This window comes from Pimephales promelas, chromosome 2, assembly GCF_988280905.1.
Source record: "Pimephales promelas chromosome 2, fPimPro1.hap1.1, whole genome shotgun sequence".
NCBI lineage: Eukaryota > Metazoa > Chordata > Actinopteri > Cypriniformes > Leuciscidae > Pimephales > Pimephales promelas.
In genome coordinates this window covers 7,016,473-7,043,461 of record NC_142770.1, presented here as the reverse complement: position 1 = coordinate 7,043,461, position 26,989 = coordinate 7,016,473, and the positions used below count along the sequence as shown (strand labels likewise).

Sequence of the window (26,989 nt, the reverse complement as noted above, 5' to 3'; positions counted from 1 at the left end):
CGTTGATATTTGGTTAGTGGTCCTACAATCCTCTGAAGTGACTTCTGGATGACTCATAAGGACATCAGGTTAGTTTCTCAACAGTTCGTTTGAGAGAAATGTTACCCTACATTAATACAATCCATATTATCCCTGCTTCAATTTATTTGTCTCTTTCTTTCAACAGCCAGACAGTGTTGGCAAAGGAACGCAGTCTGGAGTCTCGTGCCATTCGTTGGCATTTCCACCAATCACACCTGCCCAGGAATGAATGGAATGAGGTTGGTGCCATGACATGTACCCCCACACCCTTTCAAGAGTCGTGTCTGAAGACGACCATCTCGGAGCGAAAATAGCAACGTGAAGTCGTAAAGGTTGTGCGCAGAAATTGAACTTTACACTGGAAATCGCTGTGGTTGAAATCAACTGGGTGTGACTGACAATTTCAAAATTCCAGTGCATCTAGCGGGTTATGAAAGGTGAGAGACATTCCTTGTCAGTCAGCAGATCATAAGAAGTGCTACAATAAGAAGGCTTGCTTGGCATTTTCACAGACATTTTATTTTAAAAAGTCTTTAACACACACTGACAGATGCTAGAAACAATATTTGGCATTAAATGTCCAAAACAAACAACAAGTAAAAGTGATATCAAAAAATTGTACACAAATTAAGACATTTCACAACATATTTCAATACAAAACTGTTTGCAAACGCAACATTTAGCTGGTAACATGTCTCTATCTGTGCTGCTTTCTTTGGCCTCAGGCAACACATTCTTACGTTTAAGAAAAACACCCTTGAGTGTAGATGACCGTTCAACAGTGAGAAGGACAGCGTCTTAATACAATGTGCAAAATCTACTTAAAAAAATACAATATACTTCACAAAAGAACAATCAAGGCTACATGTACAGCAACATTTAAGACGTTTGTTAGGTTTTTGTTCACCTTGAAAAGAGCTGAAAAAATTGAACCATTGGCACAAAACCATTAAGGAAAGAATCCACCGCTTTAGTAGTTTAACCACCTGTTATTCACATTGTAAACTACACATTCCAAAGTTGAGTGAAAACTACTAATATGGATAAAGAAAATAAAGCTTATTTTAGGACCTTTAAGAATTTTTGTTATGCATTGTATCATTTATTTAATTACAATTAAGACATTTTTTCATCATTACCGCAATTTGTCCAGACTTAAGTATTTATTTTTTAAATCAGCATCCACGTATATTTTCTCATTTTTATAATTCAAAGAATGTATTCTTCTTCTTTTTCATTATGGTAACCATTTTTTTGCATTACGGTAATGAGAATTTGAAGGGGAAATCTGCTTTAATTGCCTTGAAAATATCAATGCAAACAAGCTAAAAACAGGCTTCAGTGTCTTCAAGCTAAATATAATTTCTTATTTGGTTCTAATTTTGCATTGCAACATTATTTTATGACAATTATGAACACATTTACACCTTGCCGTAATTTGTCCAAGATTTAAGTATTTTTTTTAATAATACATTCTTGTTTTTTTCCACTATGGTAATGACTTTTTGCATTACGGTAATGAGAATTTGGAGGGGAAATGTGTTTTAATTGCCCTTAAAATAATCCTACATCCTAAAACCAAAACATCCTAAAACCAGCCTTCATTTTCTGTATGTAAATATATACTTTTTTAACATTTTGAGGTGAAATATGACCCAAACTTGTCTGTTACCTCAGCCGGGCTATTTGTCTAGTACTATTATAACAAGAATACAGTGCTGATCAGAAAAATGTTTAGAACGTGTGTAATATATTCAATATTCAAAAACATTTGATATAAAAAAGGCAGCACAGCCTAACTTGTTATTCAACCGTGTTGGGTTAATTTCACCCGAATCTTACCAAGAACACAATGAGCCCCGTTTCATGCATGAAGGTGAGTAACCAGAGCCAAGAGTTAATAATTACTTAAATAATGAACGCGGAGGATCCGTGTGAGTGAGCGAGACGTTGAAGCGTGAAACCTCAGGCTAAAAATAGCCTGGTTTAAATAGTGAAGTCTAGTAAGTTTATGTACACATGTGTTCACAATGCTATCCGCATCTCTTTTGGGTGATCAGATGGGTGGCGGTTGCCATGGTTACCATCCCGAATGACCTAAGGCTTGGTTTCCAGTGAAAGGTCCATGTGAATGTGAAGAAGGAAAGGCGCCTCCCCCTCCCCCGGCATTCCCAAGCCTCGTAGGGGGGAAACTCGACTGCATTCCAGAGAACGCTGAAAGATCTGAGGTTGGAAAAACAGGGAATGAGTTACACATGTTGAACTTTACATGGTTCACCTACAATCCTTCACATTAGTTTAAAAAACTGAGTGCATGACAAAATTACAGTAAAACTTCATGGTATGTATATAATATCAGTGTATGTATATGTATACAAATACCTACTAATGAGATCACATTCGGTATGTTAAGCCGCTTTTCATTTCAAAAGAGCTTTAAAACTTGTTCTATAAAATTGTTCTTGCCCTGTTAAGTGCGTTTCATCCCCTGAAACATTTAGGTAATGAGATCATGAAGTTCACTTGTGCCTAATTTCCACTTTTACAACATGTTTTTCCACCGCCTATAAAACAAGCTGTTCCTTAGATGAGCGTTTGATCATTTTACTTTAAGAGTGTATTTTGTCTTTGTGGTTGCATTAGGTACGTGTAAACCGTTTTGACTGAGGCTTAACCAATAGAGAAACATCGCATATAAAATGCAGATACAATAAAAATAGTATAATATAATAAAAAATAGTAGTATTACTAATAATATCAAATGAAAAATATATAGAAGCCTACATAGAGATGGTTATATATATATATATATATATATATATATTTTATTATTTTTTTTTAATTTTTTCCTTTTTTTAAGTTTAAATGTTGTAAATGTATGTGCGCAATTTCCAGTTAGGCCGATTACAGCTTTCTCAAAGAATAATGCTGAGTCTCCAATTGACAGCACTGAAGCTGATTTAGAGTTTAACAGCGTTGTAAAATCTACTTAAATGTGAACTAACTGCTAAAACTAGCCAGATCTTCTTTTGCAACCAATGTCTGTAATTAAAGGCTTGAACCCCTTTTTCTAATCAATACTGTTCTGGACATGATGCATGAGGGTCACAGTTCAGTTAAAATACTGTTTGGATGTGAAAAGTCAAGCATGGACGTTTCTCCCAATATTGCTGAGGCCTGTTTTTCCATTGTTGAGACGATCAACACTGCAGCAGCAGCATTAAAAATAATACCTGAGAGCTATCACCCTTTCACAAGTACAGCAGCTTCAGAGCCGGTTATATTTAAACATCAGCGTGCCGTATTTCATTCCATTGTGTTATTTCTGGGACATGGCAGACACTTTGATTTAAGACATGAGAAGCGATGCTGCACAAACGCTCGGGCGAAGTGAACTGCGCTTCAGTGTTGCGTAACTAACGCTCAAGCAGCGCTTATCCATCAGCGTCAGTGGTCTCACCCTTCTCAAACCAGCAGCAGAGCAAGTGACCTTTGACCCAGTTTGAAGGCCTTGGAAATTCCATTAAAGCAAGTCTAAAGACCCGAACGCACGCCTAGGATTCAATGAACGAGTTTAATAGATTGTACAGGCTTGTTTTCACAGCCTTAAACTGGAAATCCTTCTTGTTTTTCTTCGTTACATCTACTTTTTTCTTCCCAACTCTGGACTTCACCACCAGGTTTTATTAGACATGTCAACTACATGTTAAAACACACCTCTCAGCTTTTAAAGACTTCATTTGTATTCAGAGTATTAATTATTTATTGCATTAACATTTTTTATTCATTTGTAAAGCACTTTGCAAGTTACAATTATTACAGAATAAATACTAAAAATGTTTACTTATTTATTTGAGTGCTAAATAAATGATTTATCGCTCAAATGTATTTGTTTTTAAAAATGGTAGAACAGGATTTTTTTATTAATAAGACTAAAATTAAATAATCAGAAATTTTGGGTAATATTATTAATCAAATTTGTATTGTATAGTATAGTAACATTTGAGGTAAATTAATAGTAAATAATAATAATTAAATCTAAGAAATAAATATTTATCACCCAAATGTATGTGTATTAATGACTCTTAATAATCCTTCAATAATGTCATTATTATTATTATTATTTTGTCGTCTACTAAAATGGAAGTTATATTAAACAAATATATTTCTTTATTTTTGATAACAATTGTTTTTCATAATCAGGCTAATCAAACTTGAGTACAAAAATAAATAAACTCGAAATAAATATTAACCACTTTAATTGATGTAGGCTATGTGGACATGTAATGATCACCCCCAAATAAAAATTAAACAATAAGCTACTAATAAATGAACATTTATTGAACTGAAGTTAAGTAGGCTAGTGGTTTTGCCTCCAGCTCTCTCTCGATGGCTTCGCTAGGCTATCTGTAATGAGGGTCACAGGGGGTTGAATTAATGACAGCTGTGTAAACTACTGTGTGAATAGATCTGTGCTCGGATCAATCCCCCGTCAGCACCTTATTTATTAGGAAACGCCCTTTGCTTTACATTATAAACCGCGGTCGCCTCTCAATAATCTAATGTTTAGATAGAGCGGAGTGTGAGGTTTAGTTTACAGGCTTAATCATATGATGCCAATACGGCAGCTTAAATCTTGCTGGCATTTTCTTTTTCACATTTTACTGTGTTTATGAGTTCTAAATGATCTATAAATGTTAAATAAAACCGGCTCTTTTTAGTCAATGCGCCCCGGCTTGAAAAACAAAGGCAGTTTGTATGCTAATCGCAGCCTTTTCACCTCATCTCATCATGTATGAATATTATGCAATTCTGATTAATTACACCGAGCGAGTTCGCGGCTGAATGACCTGTTTGATCTATTTACGGCTGGTAACCAGTTTGAGGCCTTTGTGTTATTCAATTTCTTTCCGCGGGTCCTGCTTCCACGGACAAAGAAGTGAAAATTTTCCATTAACTGTATGCAGATTCAGCCGCGCCGCGGGGCTCGAGAGACGCGGAGACTCCACGCGCGCGTCGGTAGAATAAGGCTGGCCGCAGCTGCCAAAATAAAGGATCTTTCTGTTGGTTTTTTTAAAAGCCAGCATTAATAAAACATTAGTATTGACCGTGACGGTCATTCTGGTCCGCCTTTGTGAATAATAAAACCGTCAGGAACTGACCCTTGACCTAGATCAGGTGTGTCATACAACAACAAACAGAGACTCATCATGGTGTGTATTGGATTAGTGCCAGTTACTACAGCCTGCTCTGCAAGACCAAAGAATGAGAGGATCTTGATAACTTCCTCCATGGTGCTCATGTTACAGTTCGGATTACTAGTCTTGCCAACTAGGCAACATTAAAGTTGCCTAAAGACTGGAAATATAATTCATCTGTAACCAGATACATTATATCTTCCTATTCTCTGAGTATTCCTTTTCCACTGCATGGTATACACTCTAGCCTAACTTTTAATCGTAGTAAGTGAAACGGTGGGCATTATGGAACAATTAACGTTTTAAACTGTAGCATGCAAATAAACTCATCACAAAGGGCCTACTTTAAAATTTGTATTTGTGTAAAGGTCTTATTTTGGTACTAAGACAAGACTCAAAAAGAGATTAGATATCTGATATATCATCCAGATCATTGCCAGTACTGGAAAAGGAAGTATAATCAAGCGCAGTATAGTATTCAGCACTGTAAGCCTACAGTTGTGGGTCATATTGTATAAATAGAAAGTTTGCATATTGTGCACAGTAGGCATACTGTATTATAAAAGTAAACTAGCACGCTATTTCAAACATATCCCGAGTTGAACCACAATCTAAGCTGAGTTTTGTGGCAGGTATTCCTATTAGCCTTAGGTTGACGTAGGAAATAGATCTGTACTTGTCAAATCATTTCATGGGGTTGTTCAAGTAATTAAACACAATGCATAAGAATTAGGTTGGGTTAGAAAAAACATACTAAGTATGTTGGGTGACATGCGTTCCAAAGTATTCTGTACCAACTCAAAGTCAAACAGTGACTCACTGTGATGATATGCAATGACAATAGGACAGAAACTTATCGTTCATGACTGGCTGGTGAGAAATGATCTGAGAGTCTACACCTTTAGTGCGATGTATCTTCTACGTACTCTAATCCATGTTGGTTTGTGGCAAATATGAAAGAACATCTCTATTTGTTTTCCTCGCCTCTGTTACAAGATGACGACTTTTAAAGCAACGTGTATTTTTAGTTGTAAGCTGCTGGCTGCCAAATGGTGCAAAATATAGCTGCACCCTATTCCACATGCATGCCTCACCCCAGCATTTCTGACAAGGCCACTCTGCGCAAAATTCAATGGCGAATTAGTGATATTCAAAAGAGCTGGAACTGCAACGTTTGCACTCAAAGAAGGATAAAAGAGACTTGTCAGCTGCAGCCGTGCAGATCTGAGGCCTTGGAGGCTCTATTCTGCCCGTCTCCACCCAAACCATCTGTTTATTATTGAGGAAGGGCAAACAGCAGTTCCTCTAGGCGTCCTTCCATTAAGTGAGCGCTGAGCTCAACAAGCCGCGAGTGCAAAACAAGACGAGTTTTTAGCACTACAAAAATTCTTGCTGTTTTACAACAGATAAAGAGCAGGGTCACTTTACAAGTTGAATGGCTCCAGTCTCCATCCTTGAATCTTCATGCCAAACATTACACACCTATCTCAAATAAACACGCCTTCTCTAAACATCAATGATTATTTGAGTTTGTTATCTGTCTGGCTACTGTGTACACTTGTGAGAACAATAAGCCCTGACGTTTATATAAAAGAAAAGACAGAGGCTTTGTAAACAATCCAAGGAAGCAAGACCATACACTTTTTTTCAGTGGAGCAATGTGCAAAAAAGTGGTACAGGCCTCGCCATTGGCAGAACTGCAAGAATGAACCTGATCCTGTTCTTGCTGGAAGCATTTAGGAAAGCTTGTACGCCCCAGAGAGACGTGTTTTACTCGGTAATTTGTGCTGCCACATTCCTTAAAACTATTAAGAAACATGTCATCTTTATTTGACTTCCAACAGCACTAATTACGGATAGACATTTCTCATCGACAAACAAAATTACTGCTTTATAGATCTGACTGGGCAGATGTGTACAACGCAAATGTTGTCACTCGGTCAAGGACCGTGACATTGGACAATACTCACCAAATAGGAATAGTTTTTGTCTTCAAGATGGGAGGTACTTCCAGGTGCTGACAAAAGCTGTTGGGATAAGCGAATACGGTATGCTTGTTATGCTATCCCAAGAGTCCGTTGAGGGGTCATAGCAGTCCAAGGTTTTACACCTCTGTGCTCCAAAGTATCCCCCGACCACATACAGGCGATTCCCTGACGCCACTGCATGACAGCTGATTCTCCTTGAAGTCACGTCACCAAACTTGGTCCACTGGAACGTCTCGCTATTGAAGCGGTACGCGGAGCTCGCAGAGAACTCGGTATCTCCACCGATGACCACAACGTGGTTCCCAACAACTGCTGCCGCTGTGTAACGCCAAAGCTGAGGACAAGTGGCCGGGACAGTCCACCTGTTCTCGCAGGGGTCGAAGCACTGAACCTTAGGATACTTGTCCCTGTTGACACTAGTCCCTCCGAAAGCAAAGAGTTTGTTTTTGGCCCCTACGACAGCAGCATTGCTCACACCCTCTCGAAGAGGTGCTACCAGTGTCCACTTGTTGGATTGGGGGTTGTACTGCTCCACTTGTTTCAGGGACACAGACGGGGATGCAGGGAACGACCCAGCAAGGGATGTGTGTCCACCTACTACATACAGGATGTGGTCAAGTTCTGCTGAACCATGTCCAAATCTAGCGACGAGCATCGGTGCGGCTTTGGACCATTCGTCGTGCAATGTGTCATAGACCCAAACGTCTTTTGAAGACCCGTTTTCAGACCCTCGACCACCCGTGACATAAACTTTACAGCCGATCGCGCAAGCACTACACTCTTTGCGAGGGCTAGGAATGTCCGTTTTGGGGTTGATCTCTTTCGCCTTGTGATCAATCATGTACACTTTGTCGCACATGAACGTTTGGCCTCCTAGAAGCAGGAGGGCTTGGCTGACCTTCCGGGGTTGGGCGCAGAAACCTGTGACAACTCCGTCGTTCTGCAGGATCTTCATTTTGCAACGGACAGCGTCTTCTACAATCTCACGACCCACCTTGTGTCCCATGACGAGCTCCTCGGACGCCACATTCTTTAGCAGGTAGGACTCCGGAAGTAGAGCGAGGCGAACACACCGCAGAAGGTCGGGAAGATCCAGATGTCTTCTCCCAATGTCTGCTCTAACCCAATCAATAACAGCCTCGTACACGATGCTTTCATCCTCAACCTCCAACTCCTCGCTAAAAACAAGCTCCTGAACTTTCTGTTTGGGCAGGCTTAAGAAGTCCTCAGTGTGGTAGAGATTGGCGAAATTTGCCAGGCACATCCGCCAAGAAAGTTCGTACAACCTCTGGCACTGATGAGCGTCGGACAGAAGCATCATCCCAAGACAGTTGGACGGATGCAGGTTCTTCTCCAGGAATTCTGCAGAGGCATCGCGGATGTCATGGAACTGGAGCATGTCGCCAGCCTCCAGCAAAGACTCTGCGTTTTCCTCGTTGATGATCACACGGGCGGAGTAGGCATAGTCAAGCAGGAGCTCCAGAACCTCCGGGTGCAAAGAGTCGTGGAAGTTGACCTCGGCGTCTCGGCTCTCCTTCAGGCCACCGCTAAACATGGCCTCAAAATAGCGGCTACATGATGCCAGAACCACCCGGTGGCATGGGAATGCTCGATGTCCAGCACGCAGGACTACATCCGTGAAGACATGTCGCTTGCGGAGGAGATTGAGGTGGGTAAGCAGGCTGTCTGGATGTGACGTTTTGTGGAAAAGATGGATGTTCATGGACCCAGAGCTTGACCTTGACTTTCGGTTCTCGTGATTACTGACAGACATCTTTGAACTGGATAAAAGAAAGAAAAAAGAAGATTTTTTTTTAAACCATTTCCTTTCAGATTTCCATTATCATCTATGGACATTCATTTGATATTACTCGGAAGGCCTATTGTTCAGCAGTGTTTAAAAAACCTTAACATATAATTAGATGGTGGATACATCATAGTTAGGGCAATTACACTTGGAACCAAACGTACCCTTGGACGGCAGTAAACCCATAATTGTTTGTTAAACAGCATTTCTTTTACCTTGAGATTGTTCAGTACAAGAGTTAATGATTTATAGGAAATGAATCATCGCCTTCCTCTTTGATCTCAGATAAAGTTACTGCTCTTAGCCATAATTTCATAATTTCAGTTATGCATAAAACAGTAATAAATTGCATGGAAGAATGAAAATTAATTGTCTAACAATAGTACAACAGTGAACTAAAATGACTACTACACCACTTTTAAATAAATGATATTGTCATGTGTTTGTTGTATTTTAATAATTATTAATATTAGACTGCTCACATAAGCGACCAAATCTTTAAAAAAAAAAAAAACCTTTAAATAGACACCAAAATGTTATTTGAAGCTATCCGAAGATAGATCAACCAAGATACCAATGACTTTGTTTACTTTGTACTACTATGTTTTTTGTTTTGTTTTTTTGTTATTAGAAATATTGTCATGAGAAAATATTAATATATGAAAATTTCCTATGAATACGAACCGTGGTTTTACAGTAACGATAACTGCAGTGGTCAACTACGGCAACACGTGCATTTTTTGCAAAAAAAAAAAAAAAAAAAAAAAAAAAAAACCTTTACATGAAGAAATGAACATGACGTTTGCAGTAACCTATTTCGCAACGCATTTAAATATTTAATGTTAAAGTGACAGGATTTCAACACACAAATCTACTGAGCGGTCCAAATACAATCAATGCTACTACACGCTTAAATATTGAAATATTGTGTCTGTCGTAACCAAGTATGAAAAAAGTTGCATGAATTTACCTTATTCGTCGCGCGGACTTGAACAGTAGGCTATGCATTCGAGTAACTTTAAGACGTCTTGAACGATTTCAGTAGTAACATTTCTCTTGATGGGATCAGTCTGAAGTCTGTGAGATCCGCCTGTTACACGCTGTGGAACATTACTACTGTGACTCGAGAATCAGTGAGTGAGTGAGTGTGTAGTGTGGATCTCAGTCGCTCCTCCTCTTCTCGCATGTTAAATGTCCAACCCTGGCGGAGGAGGTGATCTTAGGACATATTTTATTTCTAGTAATGAGACGTGTTTTGGATAATTAGTGAGCATTTGGTGTGTATGAATGTGATGCATTGATATTGAGACACATGTTTTTCATGTTTGAGATTGTGAATGATAGGAAAACTATGTAAGCCTCCACAGATAGCAACAACACTATCTCTTTCTTCTTAAGAAGGTCATATTGCAGTTATGCCTAAACTATTTACAGTCTCTCTTCAGTTTACGGAAAGAAATCTGCCTCTCTTCAATTACTTATGTAAACGTGCATTTTTTTCAACAAAGCCTTTTTGTTTGGGTCAAAAATAATGAGATTTTAAATACAGTACCACTACAAGGAAGGCTAAAATAATTACAATAATAATGTTTACTTAAAAAAAATCAGTACGGTGTTTTTTGGCTTTACCACTTTAAACCATTGCTGTACCATGATGCCTCCAGATTCATGTTTATTGAGCCTCTTTCATTGGGGTATTTAGTATCAATCCACAATGTTTTCATTCCAACACAGTTATGCCAACAGGAAGCGCATGATGTTTTTCTTTGCATGTTTAATTTGTCCTGAACGGTTGTTGTACAAACTTCATCAGTGTATTACTGTGAGTGTAGACTTACTGTAGCCTACTGTGTGACTGTTAATTACTGTCAGACCCCCTGCCAACACTCATTCATCTTCACTCAGCCAAAACTTGCTCATATCTAATAGAGTTATTAGAGCTTAAACAGCCGTTACTGTGTCAATGCCCTGTTTATACAGTCCTCAACACCAACCAATTATATCTGACTTTCAAAACAAAATCCTTCTGGCTGGTTTGACATTTTTAACTTGGTATATTATATTATATTATATTATATTATATTATATTATATTATATTATATTATATTATAAAATACCTCCAATATTAATATATTATCACTTATTTATTGATGTACTGATTGGTTTATTGATTTATTTAAAAAACTGAAAAACAAATGATAAACTAATTTCTCTGCAGTAATATCTGGTGGAATGTAGCGGCACCTACTGGACAGAACTCATATTGCAATAAAGCTGAACCCATAGAAAACACAACTCGTTATTTAAAAAAAAAAAAAAAGGATTTAAATACCAGAAGCAGAAATAGCAAACTTTAATATATATATATATATATATATATATATATATATATATATATATATATATATATATATATATATATATATATATATATATATATATATATATATATATATCCATTTAATATATATATTCCATATTAATGTTATTTTGTTGGCTTTTTGAAAACTGCAAAATGGTGTGTTAAATCAAAAGCGATAAATCCTTATAAATCTGAATTTGTGCTAATGACAGGCAACATCATGATAGGCTAATGTAGTTGTTCTTGATGTTTAAAAATCATCACGTTATCATGATCTTATGTGTTTTTGTTGTCATTAAAAACTACATTTCCCTGAAGTCAACAGTCAGGATGTTTTCCGCAGCGCTTCCGGTTCATCTCAAGGGCAAAATTATCACATGTAAACGGTGTAAACGGTGTGTCACTGTTATTAGATCTATAATTGTGTAAAATGGACAGTTTTGGTTCTGATTTCTCTTCGGGCTCATCTTCTGGTAAAATGGACACTGGCACTATCATGGAGCAGGTCAAAGTTCAGATTGCCGTTGCGAACGCTCAAGAGCTGCTGCAGGTTAGTGACTTTAACTCTTAAGATGTTACGTTATGTTAAGATGCTGCTTTAAATTATCCCTACATAAATACTCCTATAATTAATCTCATTGTGCTTCCTAAAATTAATACGTATGTATATAAGAGGCTTGTGTTGGATAGATTTTGTCATTACATGATGCTGAATAAATGGATTAAGTTACTCTATCACTTGGCTATAACGTTACCTTGGTGTATCAGTGGTGATCATAAGCACAGTGTTATAGCAAAGTAAAAAGACAATCTGTTATCATCACCATATACGCTTACCAAAAAGAATACCTTTTAGTAAAATTACCTTGGTATTGTAAACCATGGACCAATGTACCATGGTACTCCAGTTATTTTTTGGCTTTTTCAGGCTTTCTCTGTACTATGGTAAAATTGTATTTTTGAGTTAGTATGTACCATGCGACTACCAAGGATAATCTTAGAAGTACCATGATATACCAAAGTACTGTGGCACAGTGATGTATGTCAAAGGATTTCCAACATTACCATCCATGCCGTTTACTATAAAAATATTTATTTTTCCAAAGTGGTAAATAAGAAGTTTTATATGAAAATACTGTTTTTAAAATGTCTTGTTTCATTAATTGTGTTGCTCGCTGTTTCTGTGTATTTATTGGTCAATTTTTTTTCGCAATTACTTGTTTCAAAGTCCTTTTCAGTATATGATACTCCCACAGTACCTTCTTATAAGGTATCCAGTTACAAAAAGTACCAAAATAGAATTATTCCATGCATTCCTAATGCCATTTGTCGTTCATTGCAGAGAATGACGGATAAATGCTTCAAGAAATGCATTGGCAAACCAGGAAGCTCATTGGACAACTCTGAACAGGTATGAGCAGGACATCCTATCAGTGTTGTAGTCGAGACCACCTCACTCGAGTCCGAGTCGAGACCGAGACCAGAGAGAGTCGAGTCCGAGTCAAGACCGAGTCCATAGAGAGTCGAGTCCGAGACCAGAGACAGTTGAGTCCGAGTCGAGACCGAGACCAGTGAGGGTTGATTACCAAATATACTTTTAAATTTACTTAGAGTTTAAAAAATATGATCAGTTTAGGGTAAAAAGGCCACATAGTAGGTGGTGTTAAAAGTAATGTTATTACAATTTGTCATGCGCAGTTGCACACTAGAAAATCACCAATCACTGGGTGTGTCAATCAATTTAAAGAAATATTTTATTAACGTACATTAATAATCATGAAAAATATTTTTGAATTGAACTCGAGTGGACTCGGGAATAAGTCCGAGTCCTAAAAAAAAATGTTCGAGTATGAGTCGATACCGAGTCCAAATGCACACGAGTCCATGACAAGACCAAGACCATTAAAATATGGTCTCGAGACCGAGTCCGAGTCTCGAGTACTACAACACTGCATCCTATACCGCAGTTTGAGGAAATAACATCTAGACCCATGCATAACCCTTTCGTTTTTTTCCAGAAATGTATTGCCATGTGCATGGACCGCTACATGGATGCGTGGAACACGGTCTCCCGCGCATATAATTCCAGATTACAGAGGGAAAGGGCACGCATTTGATGTGCAGATGGTGGCCGGTACTACCTCGGTGTCACCTGAGTCCTCAGGTCTAGATGCCTGGTCTCCAAATGCACGACGAGTGCATAGACTTGGCACGCAACAACAACTGATGGCTACAGAAGGAACCAGGTGGCTGGATTTAGACTCTACAAGGACATTTTTCATTACGTTTTGTTTTCAAACCATGTTAAAATGATAATACAAGACATAAAATAGCTGTTTAATCATTTTTAAGTTCAAATTAAAGGATTGATAATTCTAGTAGCAGTTCTCAGAATTGGGATAACAAGAAGCGGGTCTGGATTTTGGTATCCAGTTCCCGCTCGTGGGTCTCATGTTTAAAAACAATGCTAAAAATCGGACACCTCCCCTTATGCTGTTATCCATTCATCAAGCAGCCAATCAAAATTCAATGTGCCATCTGTCTTCCTTTTGTCTTGGGGTGGATGTTACTCCATTCCCTGAGGGAACGGCTCACTTTACCACCTCTGTTCCACAAGCCTAGCTCTTCTCCCAGAGGGGAAGAATTCAGGGGCGTCTTTGTTGCAAGAATTGTCACTTCTTCACCAGGATCGGCCGAATAGTGCTTCTAACTTACCTCTGAAGAACAAACTGCAATTGTCGACACTGGAGTGTCATTTGTCTCATTGTCTGTCAAGTACAGTAGTAGGGTTGTTTAGACACTAAACTACACACCCTTGTAAAAGCAGTTCCCTTTGTGTACAACCGTGTTCCCAATTTCCTTTGCTTCATTGAGTTGTGTAAAGGCTTGGACAGAGATGCAAACTCCACCAAGACATGTCCAGACAGATGTTGTGCTGTTTTAATGGAATGCAAATAAATACCATCAAGTCAGTCAGATTTTATTGATGTTTTTGTTGCAATGATGAAATATCAGAATAAGAGATGTAGCACCATTTGTACAAATTAGGCCTGAAACACTAATACTAATCAAGTACATGAACTTAGATTTTGCTTTCTCATTTCGTCATTTTCACAACAGCCTGGTCAAGGACTGCCATGGCGGAACAACAGTTGAAAATAATCATGTTTAATGGCACAGAGTTTTGTACTGAAGTCTTAGTAACACAAGAATACACTTATGTTCAACGGGACCATGTGCTTGCAAAACATTTCAAAGTTTCAAATTTCCCATATTTTCTGATATTATTCCCACAGTTTCCATTACAGGAATATAAATTCTGCTGGTGAAATGAGAAGGGGGAAAACTTAAGGCAAGCAAATGTTGCCATATTTGATTGTCTTCCATCTGAAGTGACAACCACTCCTCATTGATCATTATTTGTACATATTCCTAAGCCATTTTGGTTATGCTTAGGCCCACACGGGATCTGCAACCTGCTGAATTGGAGCTTTTCCCCACCCCTAAAATCAGGGCAGAATTGCATACAAATCTGCAGATTTCATGGAGACCTTATGGTTTTTATTCCTAAACGCATTTCAAGGGCTAGTGCATCGTACACCGGAATGCAATGTTAATAAATACCACAAATAAATATTTTGACAGTAGATTGAAAGTCATCCTTTTGAGTTTCATGCATCTTCAGTTGTGAGACAATTAGTGGAGGACATTTCTGGATCATATTTTTAAAAAGGCAGGTATATAGATATCCATTCTCTGATTGACGTGACCTGCATGTAAACTCCGGGGAAGCCAATTCGACCACAGCCGTAACCCCAGCTGGTCACCCCGGCCAGGAACCAACGGCCCTGGGGTTCCCGGCACACCAGAGGGCCCCCTGAGTCTCCCTGCAGAAGAAGAAAAGTGTTTTATGGAAGGTATGACATTTAAAGAAGTTGCTGAAAACTCAAGGATATGGTTGAATTACATTGGGCCGTGTTACATAATCAGCTTAAGAGGCACGGTGGATGTTTTAAGGTAAAAAAACCGAAGTCTTAGAGCATTAAGTATCATCAGGTAAGTGCAGCTGTGCTTCAGAAGAAGTCGTTCAGATTTATGCTACTCCTGTGCAACTGTTGAATTTTTCGGACGGTATCATTCAGAAACCCTTAAAATTCTCACAAACTTACCAAACATGTGTCCCTGTTCCCCTCCACAGAGCCAGCACACATCATGTTGTCGGTAAATCCGCCCCCATAAGCTCGCTGGCAGTCCCGCCGATCAAAGACACTAACCTGTGCTTTTTGCAGCAAATTGGTTATCATACCTATGTGGGATAAACAGACCATACGTCATAATGGATCCTATTAATCAAATGCAGTCCACAACTACTATATCCATATCTTTAATGTAGAAGAAGTCTAGAAGATCTTTTTTTATGTCGTTTTCACACTTGATCCTAATTCGGTCGTCTCTCCATGCCCATTCTAGGAATGGTCAACATTCATAGGCTGATAATTTCCGCAAAATATTCATAATAGCATTTCATTTTCGGATTGCGTTTACATTAATCACTAAATGTGTTACAGCTCACGTGAGTCAAATCCCAGACCCCTTCCTAAACAGGGGAAACACATGCTCCCCTTTTCCACCAAAAAAAGAACTGGTTCGGAACTGGTGCTGGTTCGGAGTTGGTTCAACTTGCGAACCGATTCAGAACCTGTTTGTTTTTCCACTGACTAGAGCTCCCAGGGAACGACGTCGTTACGTCACTGTGTACGTCGCCATACGTCTTAGCTAGAAACGCTTGCAAATACAACATTACTTTCGGATTATCTCTAAATCGTATACCAAGAACGCTTTAAAACAATTGAAATATGTAAGTCTTTTAATCTTTTCGTTTGATATGTATTTTTTTCTGTTAAGTTATGTACCCCTGTAATTGTGTCTTTTTTTCTTTCCGTTTATTTGTTCTTTATTGTGACTTTTCTTCTTTGCTTATAATGTCTTCAATAAAAAAAATACAAAAATAGAAACGCTTGTGTTAACTTCAAGAATAACAATTAGAAAGGCGGACTCCATCGTGTTTCTGCAAATGTTTCTCTTGGCTTTGCGATCCTTTATTATGGTCAGAAAAGAAGTTTAGGACACACCTAAACCCGCCCCAGCCCCCGACGTAAGCATGACGTGGTAAAAGAACGGTTCTAGTCCGGCAAAGAGTTGGTGCCGCTTTGGAACCAGTTCTCCTGGCCGAGAACCGGTTCTTTGGCTGTCGAAACACAAAGAACTGGTTCGCGCGCAGGCACCGGCTCTCAAAATGCTCTGGTGGAAAAGGGGCTATGGTGGACTCTTCAGCATGGAAGACAGCTTTCACATGACTAAGTTCAATCGAGTCCACACCAGAACATCTAGTGTGAGCACGATATCAAAAACTACTCGTCTAGGTTGTATCTTGTCACCTTGACCAACCCCAAACTCACCGTCCTCCTTTACAGCGCCCCATCCAATGATGTAGCATTCCACAGTTTTGATGAAACTATGCCAGGGAGAGGGCAAACACACAGTCTGGATGGTGTAGGACTTGGGGGCGGGGATGGAGAGCTCCACCAATGCCACGTCAAAGTCCATGGTGCTGCTATTGAAAGCAGGATGAGAGATGATCCTTTGCGCTGGAATAACAAGAGATCCCACTCCAGACCAAATGACTGACCCAAGACTTACTGCCCAACCAGCAGTATTCAGCTCACTATTGACGAAAACACAAAATTAACACTAATTGTTTTTCTGTTCAACTCTTTAAGACTAGAGCATGTTGGGAACTCGCCAGTCAGTGGTACACTACCCTCTGAAGCAGTGAGCAGCAGTCAGGAGCCATTTGCAGTGGATGAGCGTAGCTCCACAGCGGTGAGTGCGTTGGTACTGCAGACTGCCCACCCATGGCCATTCACCTCTACGAGCAGAGACGCCACCGATAATCCTCCCTTGTCCCACGGCTGGACGACTCCCACAGTCTACAAAGTAAACAGGTGACCCTTATATTCTTGTTCCTCACACTAGTTTAATTGCAAGCCGTTTTTGAGGAGTTTTTAGGTCAATTTCTAGCATTTCCCCCCCTTATGAACAACAACTTTAGGTACACGATAAAAACTCCTCGTGGTTTGATCGATTTAAGGCTACGTTCACACTGCAGGCTGAAACGACCTAATTCCGATTTTTTTGCCCCTATGCGACCTGTATCTGATTTTTTCAGGACAGTCTGAACGACAAAGATCCGATCTTTTCAAATGCGACCCAGGCCACTTGGGTATGTGGTCCAAATCCGATATGTATCCAATCTTTTGAAATGCGACTTCAATCTGAACGGCCAGGTCACATATATCCGACCCGCACGTCATTGCACGCATCTGTAGCTAGCCAATACACGCTAACTCCAACGCGTTTCTGCACTGTTATGGGCCGCTGCAGACGTGTCTCTTCCCCAGTGTTGTGCCTGAACGCGTTCAATGAACGATAGTGCATGAATGGGTTCACATTTTGGGCGAACGTGACAGTTCACGTTCGCCCAAAATAAACGTACTGTATTACTGCCTGATGAACATTACCGTGAACACGTTCATTCTGGTGTCTGTGAACCTGCGCTCTCTGTCAGTTTAACTTCGTACAGTAGGGTGCCAGATTTCTATAGAGCCTTCCAGGCGAAAACCTGGCTAAAACACATGTAAACATGCCTTAAAATGTAGTGAAAAAACACCCAATCTGGCAACACCAGCCACCACGGCCGCCGGTGACAAAGCAAGGAGCACCGAGGACACGCACTATCAATTAAACGGATTTCATGACGAGGTCGGTGAGGATCGGAAAAATCTTACATTTATGTGCAAACTTTGCCCGTCGATAAAATAATTGTTGTCTGTGTTTGTATATGGGCTGTGGCAATAATAATAATAAAACAAAAGCTCGCAACATATGAAAAAAAAGAACTATTCCGCAAACAACAAGTGACGTCGTTGACCGTTGATTACTCTTCTGCGCATGCGGGTCACTTCTGGGTCATTTCATCATTTCATCACTAAGGTCGCATTTAATTGGAAATGTGAACGGCCTTGCTAAAAAATTGAATTTTTTCAAAAAATCGGAATTGAGCATTAAGCCCTGCAGTGTGAACGTAGCCTAAGTAACGATAAACGCCGCAAAACACAGGCGTTTTGAGTGTGTTATAGTGCTTTCTATATAGAGCAAATTACTTCCTGCCCTCCATTTGCATTTCGCGCCATGGCAACGCAGTGGCGTGACGTCACGTGAAAACAAGCTATATGGCACCTACCCTGACTAAAGTCAACACTAGCTAGTTAACCACACTTCATTAATGTGGGTGCAAACCAAAGGGATTGTTGTTAAGCAGGGGTGTCCAATCCTAGAATCGACTCTGGATGTGCCTTCCTGCAGAGCTCAGTTTCAACCCTGCTCCTACACACCTCTTTGTAATTATTATGTGTTTTATCTGGTTGCTGTGTTTTGATTAGGTTTAGAGCTAAATTGTCCTCCAGATACAGGATTGGGCACCCCTGTTGTAGAGATCGAGATTATTAGAGATTATTTACCACAGTTTTTCTCATCAACCGCATTGGGGCAGTCAACGACTCGGTCACATTCTGGGTTTATCTTGCTGATGCACTTGTCTCCGCCACAGTTATAATTACCACTGCAGTTCCCAGACGCAGGATTATTTACATCACTAGCAAGCTCAGAGGATCTGTTCATAGCTTTAACAAGGTGAACCGCAGTGGTTGTGACACTTGGGTCAGTGGGGGCGACTTGGACTGTAGGTGCGTTTTTGGTGTAGCCCAGAATCCAGTTGCGGAGTTTGGTGACGCGGGAATAAACCCCAGGCTTGTTGATCTGTGCGCATCCCACTCCCCAACTCACCACGCCCGCGAGGAAAAAGCGCCCAGGGGCCACCTCACATACCAGAGGGCCCCCAGAGTCTCCCTGAAGGCCGAAAAACAAATTTAAAACATTCAATTGTAAAAACACTTTTTAGGGCATCAGGCATTAATGTTATAACCCTTACCTGACAAGAGTCCACCTTTCCTTGAAGAAAACCAGCACACATCATATTTTGGGTGAGTGAACCTCTGTATACAGATGTCTTGTTGCAGACTTTGGAGTCAATGATCTTCACGATTGCTTTCTGTAATGTAGAAGGCACCTCACCTGCTCGTAAAAGAGGTTTAGTCTTAAAAGGGGTTGTCAGATTTTCGGCAAAAAGGCTGGTCTTCATGGAAGCAGCTTCTTATGATCGAGAACCACCAACATAAGCAAGAAAAGAGCAGCTGATTGACATTTAAAGTGACCAACCACAGTTTGTTTTGAGTTCGGTGCAGTTTAGAGGTGAGGTAGTCTCAGCCTCATACGCCAAGCCTACAAACCACTGGGTGAATGTCTGATCCATCTGGCACACTTAACTGGTAACACTCCAGGATTTTCAAAATCATTATTTGATTGGTTTAATTTTAATTAATTAAATCCGCCTAGACACCAAGATCTTGTGACGCCAAACTCCCGATTGGAAGAAGAACGCAGGCGTGTTTACAACTGGTACAATGAGCGCTTATCAGGTTCAACTAAACACTGGATTTTACTAAGCTTAAGTACGTGAAATTCGCAGCTCCAGTGTTACAGTAAACTTGCACATTATTCTTAAATTAATAATTTATTAGATGCGCGCTGGTCTGTTATTGTAGGGACATCGAATTTACATTTTCAAGCCCCTAAACATGATGGGGAACAAAACAAACTGTGATTGGTTGCGCTACATGTCAGTCAAACATCCTCTTAGGCGGTCCTTGTTCAATGAAAGCTGCTATAGAGTCCAGACCTTCTGCTGTCAGTCTGAAGGTCTGGCTACATGAGACTAGGGGTAAGTTAAACTCATCAAACTCAAGCTAAAGTATATTCTGATGCTTTACACAACATCAAACATACTCACTGGTGTACTGAGTAAGAGCTCCCCAACCAGAGACAATGCAGTTCTGCCCAGGACTGAAAATGTGAGAGGATGATGGGATACAGATTGGCTGAACATAATGACTAAACGTCAAGGGCGTTTCCAACTCCAGTACGGTCACATCACTGTCGGTGGTCACGGGATCATAGACCGGAGAGACAACCAGGGACTTGATGTTTACTATGGTGGCTTCTCCCTCCACCCCACTGACTAGATTGGCTCCCACTAGAGCCGTCCAATCTTTTGGGTTGTTTTCTCTTTGGTATACAAGAAAGACATTTTTTAGATATACCATTGGTGCCTAATGAGAAACTGATGAAGATCTTACAGAAATGCTTCCTCACGTTTCAAAACAATGAGCGGCACTGACAAGCCAGCGATTGTTGACGATGGAGGCACCACATGTATGCCGGCCACGTAGTCTGAGACTGACCTGCCAGGGTAGCTCCCCGTGACGGGTGTTTTCACCACCCACAACACGGTTAGCCATGGCGGGACGTGTTCCACAGGCTACAAGAGAAACAATGGTTAACAATCAAAGAACATAAATTAAGCCTGGTTTTTCTGAAGAAAATATGACTGCACACAGAGACTATTTATATAGAGACATTCTTCCTCAATCCTTAATACAACTATATGGGGAAAACCTGTAACACCAAAGATGGCCGTTGTATGCACATGCCCCGCCCCTCCCACTGGAAAGCCAATCGTCTGCTTTTAACAGTCAAGCCGGGAAACATTTAAGCTTATAGTCTGGTTCCACCGACGCATGCGCACAGTTGAGGTTTACGACAGCAATATGTTACTGTTTGAAAAGGCGGCAGATTTGATATGTGTTAGTTGTGTAAATAGTTAGTTCCAGGAGTCTCCCCAGCGGCTTTTATCATATTTTATTACTGTTTCTATACAAGCGGTTTTTATGTCCCCGGTGACCAGTGAAAGTGCAGTTCTGAGTCTCTGCCCATTCATTTAGATAGGAGCCTGGTCTTGTTAGTCAGAAATAGCTGTCCGGAGGCATTGCCAAGATGGCGGCCGAGTGGCATGACTTTGCTGCACAGCTTGCCACCACAATAATAGGTTTCTGTGATTATTTTAGTGCTGTTACCATATTTTTATTCATTTGAAAGGGAAGTCAAGGTGGTTTCTAAGTTGTTCTCTGGCTGGTTTATAGCTCCATGCTTGTCCATAGATATAGCTTGTGTACTTCTTTAATAGAAGTCTATTGATTTTCTTGCTAGTATTGTTGTCCGTCAGGCAATAGTCCTAAGAGGTATCATTCATGTCTGTAAGAATATCATGCAAACTTAATGCAAAGTGATTTTAAATCACAGACAAACCCTAAGTAATTGTGATGTTTGTATAAACAAGCACAACTAAAACTACATGTTCCTCTCTTAAACCTTTATACTATTTTGATACTAATATGTCAAATGTGCGTTTTTAAACTTTAAACTTACAAAAGGGAAACTAACTTAGCATAATAACTCATGATAGCAAAATGTTGACACTTACAGCAAAAGGCTTCATCTGAACCATCAACACAGTCGGTTATGAAGTCGCATTCTGGATTTGGCTTTGTGATACATTCGCCACTGTCACAAGTGAACGTGTTTTCAGGACATTTACCTACAGTAAAAGACAAAGACATCTGAGTATTTGAGTTTTCAATTAACCTTTATATGATCAACAATATTATCACATTCTGCTTACTTATGTCATTGCCAATCTCATAGAATGACTTTCCACTTGCCCCTGAAAAAAGAAAACAAAAAAACGGTCAAAATGACACTATTATTGACTTAATTATTGGTTTTATAGGAATTCTGCATACCAAGAAGGATGATGCTATTGATCTCTCCGTATTCTGGGACAATGATAGGTTTCCCGTTCAACATGGCCTTAAATCCAGTGCGAAGGAGGTCTTGAACGAAGTGCTCCGTGTACCCCTGGACTTGAGAAACCCGGAAGACCAAACGAAAAGTGGTCATCACGTTTGAGTTGATATTCCTGAAAGATATCACAGACTCTTAATCAAATACCAAAATATATACAGACATAATTCCCCACGTTGTTTTATAGAGTTAAAACATGGGATGTAGGCAGTGCACCTACCCATAGGCAACTATCTGACAGTCAGTAAAATGATTTGCCACTGCAGAGGCTGTAAAGATATTCTTGATCTGTAAAATAAAGACAGCAATGGATGTCTATTAAAACCAATTTTACATCTACAATGTGAATATTTCCATACAAGGATAGTTCATACTTTAGTTTTCAGAGTCGAGGTCAGAACTACAGAGAAACCTGATGTTTTATCTAGCAGGTCTGAATCATAACCGAGTCCTTGCAATTCCACTGTCTCCATGAAATAATGTTCCTCTTGTATTAAGTAGGCTAAACAGGAAAAACAAGGTTGGTGTAAGTGTCCAACAATATCATAATATTTTGATTCGGTTGACAAATACTCAAATAATTCATTAACCTGTCATAAAACCGACAGCAGCCCCAATGATGAGAAGAATGAGTATTGCGGCTAACGTTATACATTTGGAAGCAGAGAGGCAAGGTGGCCGTGAATCGCCCTCGGGCCACTCATTCAAGTCTTTCTTCTCCATTTCAGTCTATACAAAGACCTGCAACACAACCTGGACATTCAAACTGTAAAACACAAGAACACATGGAGGTAAGAAATACAGACAGGTGACCAGGTAAAAACAGGATTGGATTTTTATGACATCAAAAATATTAGCATCTCCCTTGGGTACCGAGAGTGAAAATCATCTCGTGGGATGACAAAGTATTATTTCATCGGCCATAGAACGAGACAATACTAGGAGTGGTTCAGAGAAGCCAAAACAAACCTGTCGATTCTTAGATGCTATATCGCAGAAATATGAAGCCTGAGGTTCCAGGGAGTATGGATAAAGTTACTTTTCACTTCAGGCTTGTAAATGCAACAACAACTCTAATTAAATATATGCACATAAAAACATATAAACAAACAATACAAAGTGCAAAACTATTATTTACAGGCTTGCCAACAACAATGCAAAGGTATCACATAAAATGGGCAAACAGTTTGGCACAATAAAACAATATATTCTTATTAAAACTCACATTTATTAAATTAATGTTACGTCAGGTCAATTACAAACAAGAATACTGGAAACTAGTAGCTTTATGCCAATTGAAACTTACATTGCTAAATAATGATGGTTTATGCATGCACAAATCCAATGCAACATATCAAATAAAAAATGGTTATAATACTGTCAAATAATGAAAGGAAATATTATTTTCGTTTTAACGATCAAAAATACATTCAAACAGTTCAAATACTTTTCTGAGGAGCTAGAAACAAATACAGAGCCTTAAAACTGTGGGTGAAATTCTTTTGGCACAATTCTAGGACGAATAGAATAGAATGTATGGTAACTCACCGTTTCAGACAGCATTTGGTCACTGAGGCATCTGATCTTTACATTGACGTCCGAATAAACCGCTCGCACGTTTTGAGAATATAGAATGCAGCGCTGTTATGCGCTTGGGGTTTGCATGTGGGCGTGGTTTTGCACAGGTGAGAGCGGGGGAGATCTTTGATTGGCCGGCGCTACAATAAATATATAATTTTTTTTTTAAAATCCTCTATTATCTCTCACAATACCATTTTAAGACAGTTAAGTGGTTTAAAGAAATAATAGACTGTTGTTCCTGGGAGGGGTTAAAAAAACTAAATCCAAAACAAACGAAAAGCTTAAACGGCAAATTTCGGCAGTTTCAAATTTCTTAAAAGTCTTTACCAGCGACAAATGCTGCATTTATTAGGTATTATCTAAAAGCCGTAATGTTATTCTGTATTTTCCTTGTCCAAATAGTTGTTTCTTTTTATATTTTATTATTTATCTATATATTTTCCAATTTGTATTTTTGTAGCTTCTCATTTTTTACATTTATTTCTACGTTTTTTTTATGTATTGATTGTGATGTATTTTTTATTGAATGTATATTTACGTAATCTTTTTTTTTTACCTCCTAGGTTTATTCTGCCATGCAAAATGAAATGCAACTTTGCTTACCAGACCACCTCTCCTCAGACTTCTACTGACCTGGAATAGTATTAAGAGTTGGCCCGTCTTCAGACAGCAGCTCCTCTTACAGACCCCTCTAAAGTTAACCATCAGTTAACAGACCCTGAACCACTATAACTGTGTTACCCAATAAAGCCCAGACTTGGGTGCCAGTGCGCACTGATAAAATCTGGAAAGTCCTGCTGTTCAAAAGAGCACCAGCAAGGTAAGACACACAGCCTTTCATTCATAACTGCTAGAAAACCACCATCACAAATGAAGGGACCAACAAAACTTGATTAGCCTGACACGTATTGCGTTAAATATCAGAGTGAAAACTATACTGTAACCATTGACTATATTGATGTACATACCGCTTCCCACCTAAAGTAAATCTAGAAAGGTTACAGGCAGGTCTTTGTGGCTGTGCTAAGAAGCATGAATAGCTCATCTCAATCTGATAGCCATGAAAACGGGTGGAAAAAACCTTGTTTTCTTGCAAGATTTTAGGAACTTGTAGGTCTGCTGTTTTACCTGAATTTAACAAAAGTAGCAAGGGGAAATCTCACCAATAGGGAAGGGTCCATGACTGAGTCTTTAATCTGAGGAATTAGTTTGGTAAATGTAAAACAGAGTAGAGGACGCCACAAAAACAAACAAGAATGTTTTCTCAAGGCGCCTTGAAACCAAAGGCTTTCAAAATATTATACAAATGATGTTCTGTGAAAGCTTCCTGACAATGTCCAACTGTTTATGTGTGTGTACAAAAGCTTTCTGGATAGGTAAAGCTGTGGGGTCCACCCTTTGAGGTACAGGCACAGTCTTTGTTTATTATGGTCCAAATGAACGTCAGTAGCAAAACAACACTGAAAGAACCAGGGCAGTATTACGCACCTATTTTCATGAACAGAAAACATGCCTTATAATTCAAAACCATTAACACACTCATAAACAAAACCCAACAAAACACATTTATCCTGAGTCTAAATACAAAATGATGCACTTTTTCATTATTTCAGAGTCAGACCTAACAAAAATTATCCATTTTTTTAACCAGACATCTACAAAATGCAAGAGGAAAAAAAACAAAACAAGGCTGAATATTATCCATCCTGCTGTTGAACGAAAGGGTTTGGAATGGCCTCCATCCCGTCCTGTGGACAGATAAGCACGACGGACGTCCCTCGACAAACCACCAGACCGAGCTGCCTGGTGTCTTCGGTCAGCTTGTACTGATCATCCGGATCTGTACAGAATCATCAGGATGTGATTAGGAAACATATACAACAATCCATTACATAAGAATTTTCTGCTGGAAATTGTCATCTGAACAAGTAAGAAACATCCACTTTTGTTCTGACCAACTAAGGGAAAAAAGGATTGCAGTAAATCGTGCTGATTAAATCTAACGAACGCTAATCATATCACGTCAAACCGTGCAAATTATACTTTGTTCTCAAATTGTTTATGTTAACAACATCAGCATTGGCAACCAGATAGTGTTGAACACTGTCTGGTTATGTATTTGCTCAAAAATGTATTTTGGATAATTTTTTACCAAAAAAAAAGTTATGAACTGCAGCTTTATCTACTGTATAATAATGACCCATTTTATTCTATGAAAAATAGTGTGTAAAATATTCTTAGGAAAATATTTAGTATATGTTACATTATCTATGTGATTTTTTTCAGTAATTCTTTGCTTATGTTAATCTCTTAATTTTTTATTATGTATTTTTACATGGATCCCAGTTTGAAAACCCCTGAGAAAAAGGTAATAAATAAAATAAATGAAGAGATTTTACCTCGCATGTATTCAATAGTGCCATCCAACACAAGATTCAACAGCGGGTCGAAGCCTTTTAAGACACCACTTGCTGAAAATAGGAAACAATGAATGTTAAAGTAAATGTAATTTAGTCAAGCATAATATATGAATTATTTAAACCTCTATTTTATCTTATGAAGCAACCGTCTCACCTTCACGACCTCCTTGGAACTTTACTCTTATATGTTTGTCGATGTATTTCGACAAATCAAAAATACTCTCCTTCTTTTTCTTATCTTTATCCTAAAAATAAAAAACACATATTATATAACATAACAGACCTGTGTGCAAAATAAATCAGACCCAGTGTCTTATTATGTAGCTTAGCTCCTCAATAATACAAAACACATCAATTTGACAATAACCAGCAGGCTCTAGTGAGTACAGTTCGAGCTTTCAGAATTCACAAGACATTTATGTGCTTACATGTTTGTTTATAAAACCCATGCGACCATACAATCTTTTATAAAGTGAACGGTGTGGGAACGTTTGCACTACTCACCGCCATGTTCAAAACTGCTCTACGCCCCGCCCACTCGGCGTTGACGTTTGACGTCTGCCTCTCGTCCAATCACAACACGCGCCGGTGAAGTCAAACAGAAAAGATTTTTTATTTGATCAGCCTTAAACACCCACAAATATATATCAAACACAACCTCAATTGAATATATGTATCTTTTACGGTTGTTAAAAAAATAAATATGATGAAATCCGATAATACGCGTGATTAG

The 26,989-nt window shown here is 39.2% G+C and overlaps 4 protein-coding genes across 6 annotated transcripts; 1 reads left to right on the top strand and 3 right to left on the bottom strand.

Moving 5' to 3' along the window:
- Positions 1-518: 518 nt before the first annotated feature.
- On the bottom strand, positions 519-10,167 carry enc3 (ectodermal-neural cortex 3). Its single transcript, XM_039682133.2, has 3 exons — positions 9,985-10,167; positions 7,190-8,988; positions 519-2,244 (listed from the first exon to the last, which is right to left on the bottom strand). Exons 1-2 carry the CDS (start codon positions 10,020-10,022, stop codon positions 7,212-7,214), a joined length of 1,815 nt encoding a protein of 604 aa, XP_039538067.1. The 5' UTR covers positions 10,023-10,167; the 3' UTR covers positions 519-2,244; positions 7,190-7,211.
- Positions 10,168-11,717: 1,550 nt separating this feature from the next.
- Positions 11,718-14,349, top strand: timm13 (translocase of inner mitochondrial membrane 13 homolog (yeast)). The gene is made up of 3 exons (XM_039682136.2): positions 11,718-11,927; positions 12,720-12,788; positions 13,396-14,349. The coding sequence occupies exons 1-3, from the start codon at positions 11,808-11,810 to the stop codon at positions 13,492-13,494; spliced, it is 288 nt and encodes a 95-aa protein (XP_039538070.1). The 5' UTR covers positions 11,718-11,807; the 3' UTR covers positions 13,495-14,349.
- Positions 14,350-14,355: 6 nt separating this feature from the next.
- tmprss9 (transmembrane serine protease 9) lies at positions 14,356-24,162 on the bottom strand. Of its 2 annotated transcripts, XM_039682129.2 has the most exons (15): positions 23,804-24,162; positions 22,846-23,021; positions 22,630-22,757; positions 22,476-22,543; positions 22,195-22,370; positions 22,074-22,115; positions 21,876-21,989; positions 20,708-20,873; positions 20,346-20,620; positions 19,428-19,570; positions 18,958-19,345; positions 17,199-17,367; positions 16,837-17,102; positions 15,547-15,683; positions 14,356-15,264 (listed from the first exon to the last, which is right to left on the bottom strand). In XM_039682129.2, exons 2-15 carry the CDS (start codon positions 22,976-22,978, stop codon positions 15,103-15,105), a joined length of 2,367 nt encoding a protein of 788 aa, XP_039538063.2. In that variant the 5' UTR covers positions 22,979-23,021; positions 23,804-24,162; the 3' UTR covers positions 14,356-15,102. The 2 variants fall into 2 exon arrangements, with proteins under 2 accessions (XP_039538063.2, XP_088990247.1); XM_089134121.1 differs by lacking the exon at positions 23,804-24,162 and having other exon boundaries at positions 22,846-23,236.
- An 844-nt stretch (positions 24,163-25,006) lies between these two features.
- On the bottom strand, positions 25,007-26,885 carry lsm7 (LSM7 homolog, U6 small nuclear RNA and mRNA degradation associated). Of its 2 annotated transcripts, none has more exons than XM_039682135.2 (4): positions 26,761-26,885; positions 26,411-26,501; positions 26,236-26,307; positions 25,007-25,676 (listed from the first exon to the last, which is right to left on the bottom strand). In XM_039682135.2, the coding sequence occupies exons 1-4, from the start codon at positions 26,764-26,766 to the stop codon at positions 25,534-25,536; spliced, it is 312 nt and encodes a 103-aa protein (XP_039538069.1). In that variant the 5' UTR covers positions 26,767-26,885; the 3' UTR covers positions 25,007-25,533. The 2 variants fall into 2 exon arrangements, with proteins under 2 accessions (XP_039538069.1, XP_039538068.1); XM_039682134.2 differs by lacking the exon at positions 26,761-26,885 and adding an exon at positions 26,685-26,720.
- Positions 26,886-26,989: the final 104 nt, after the last annotated feature.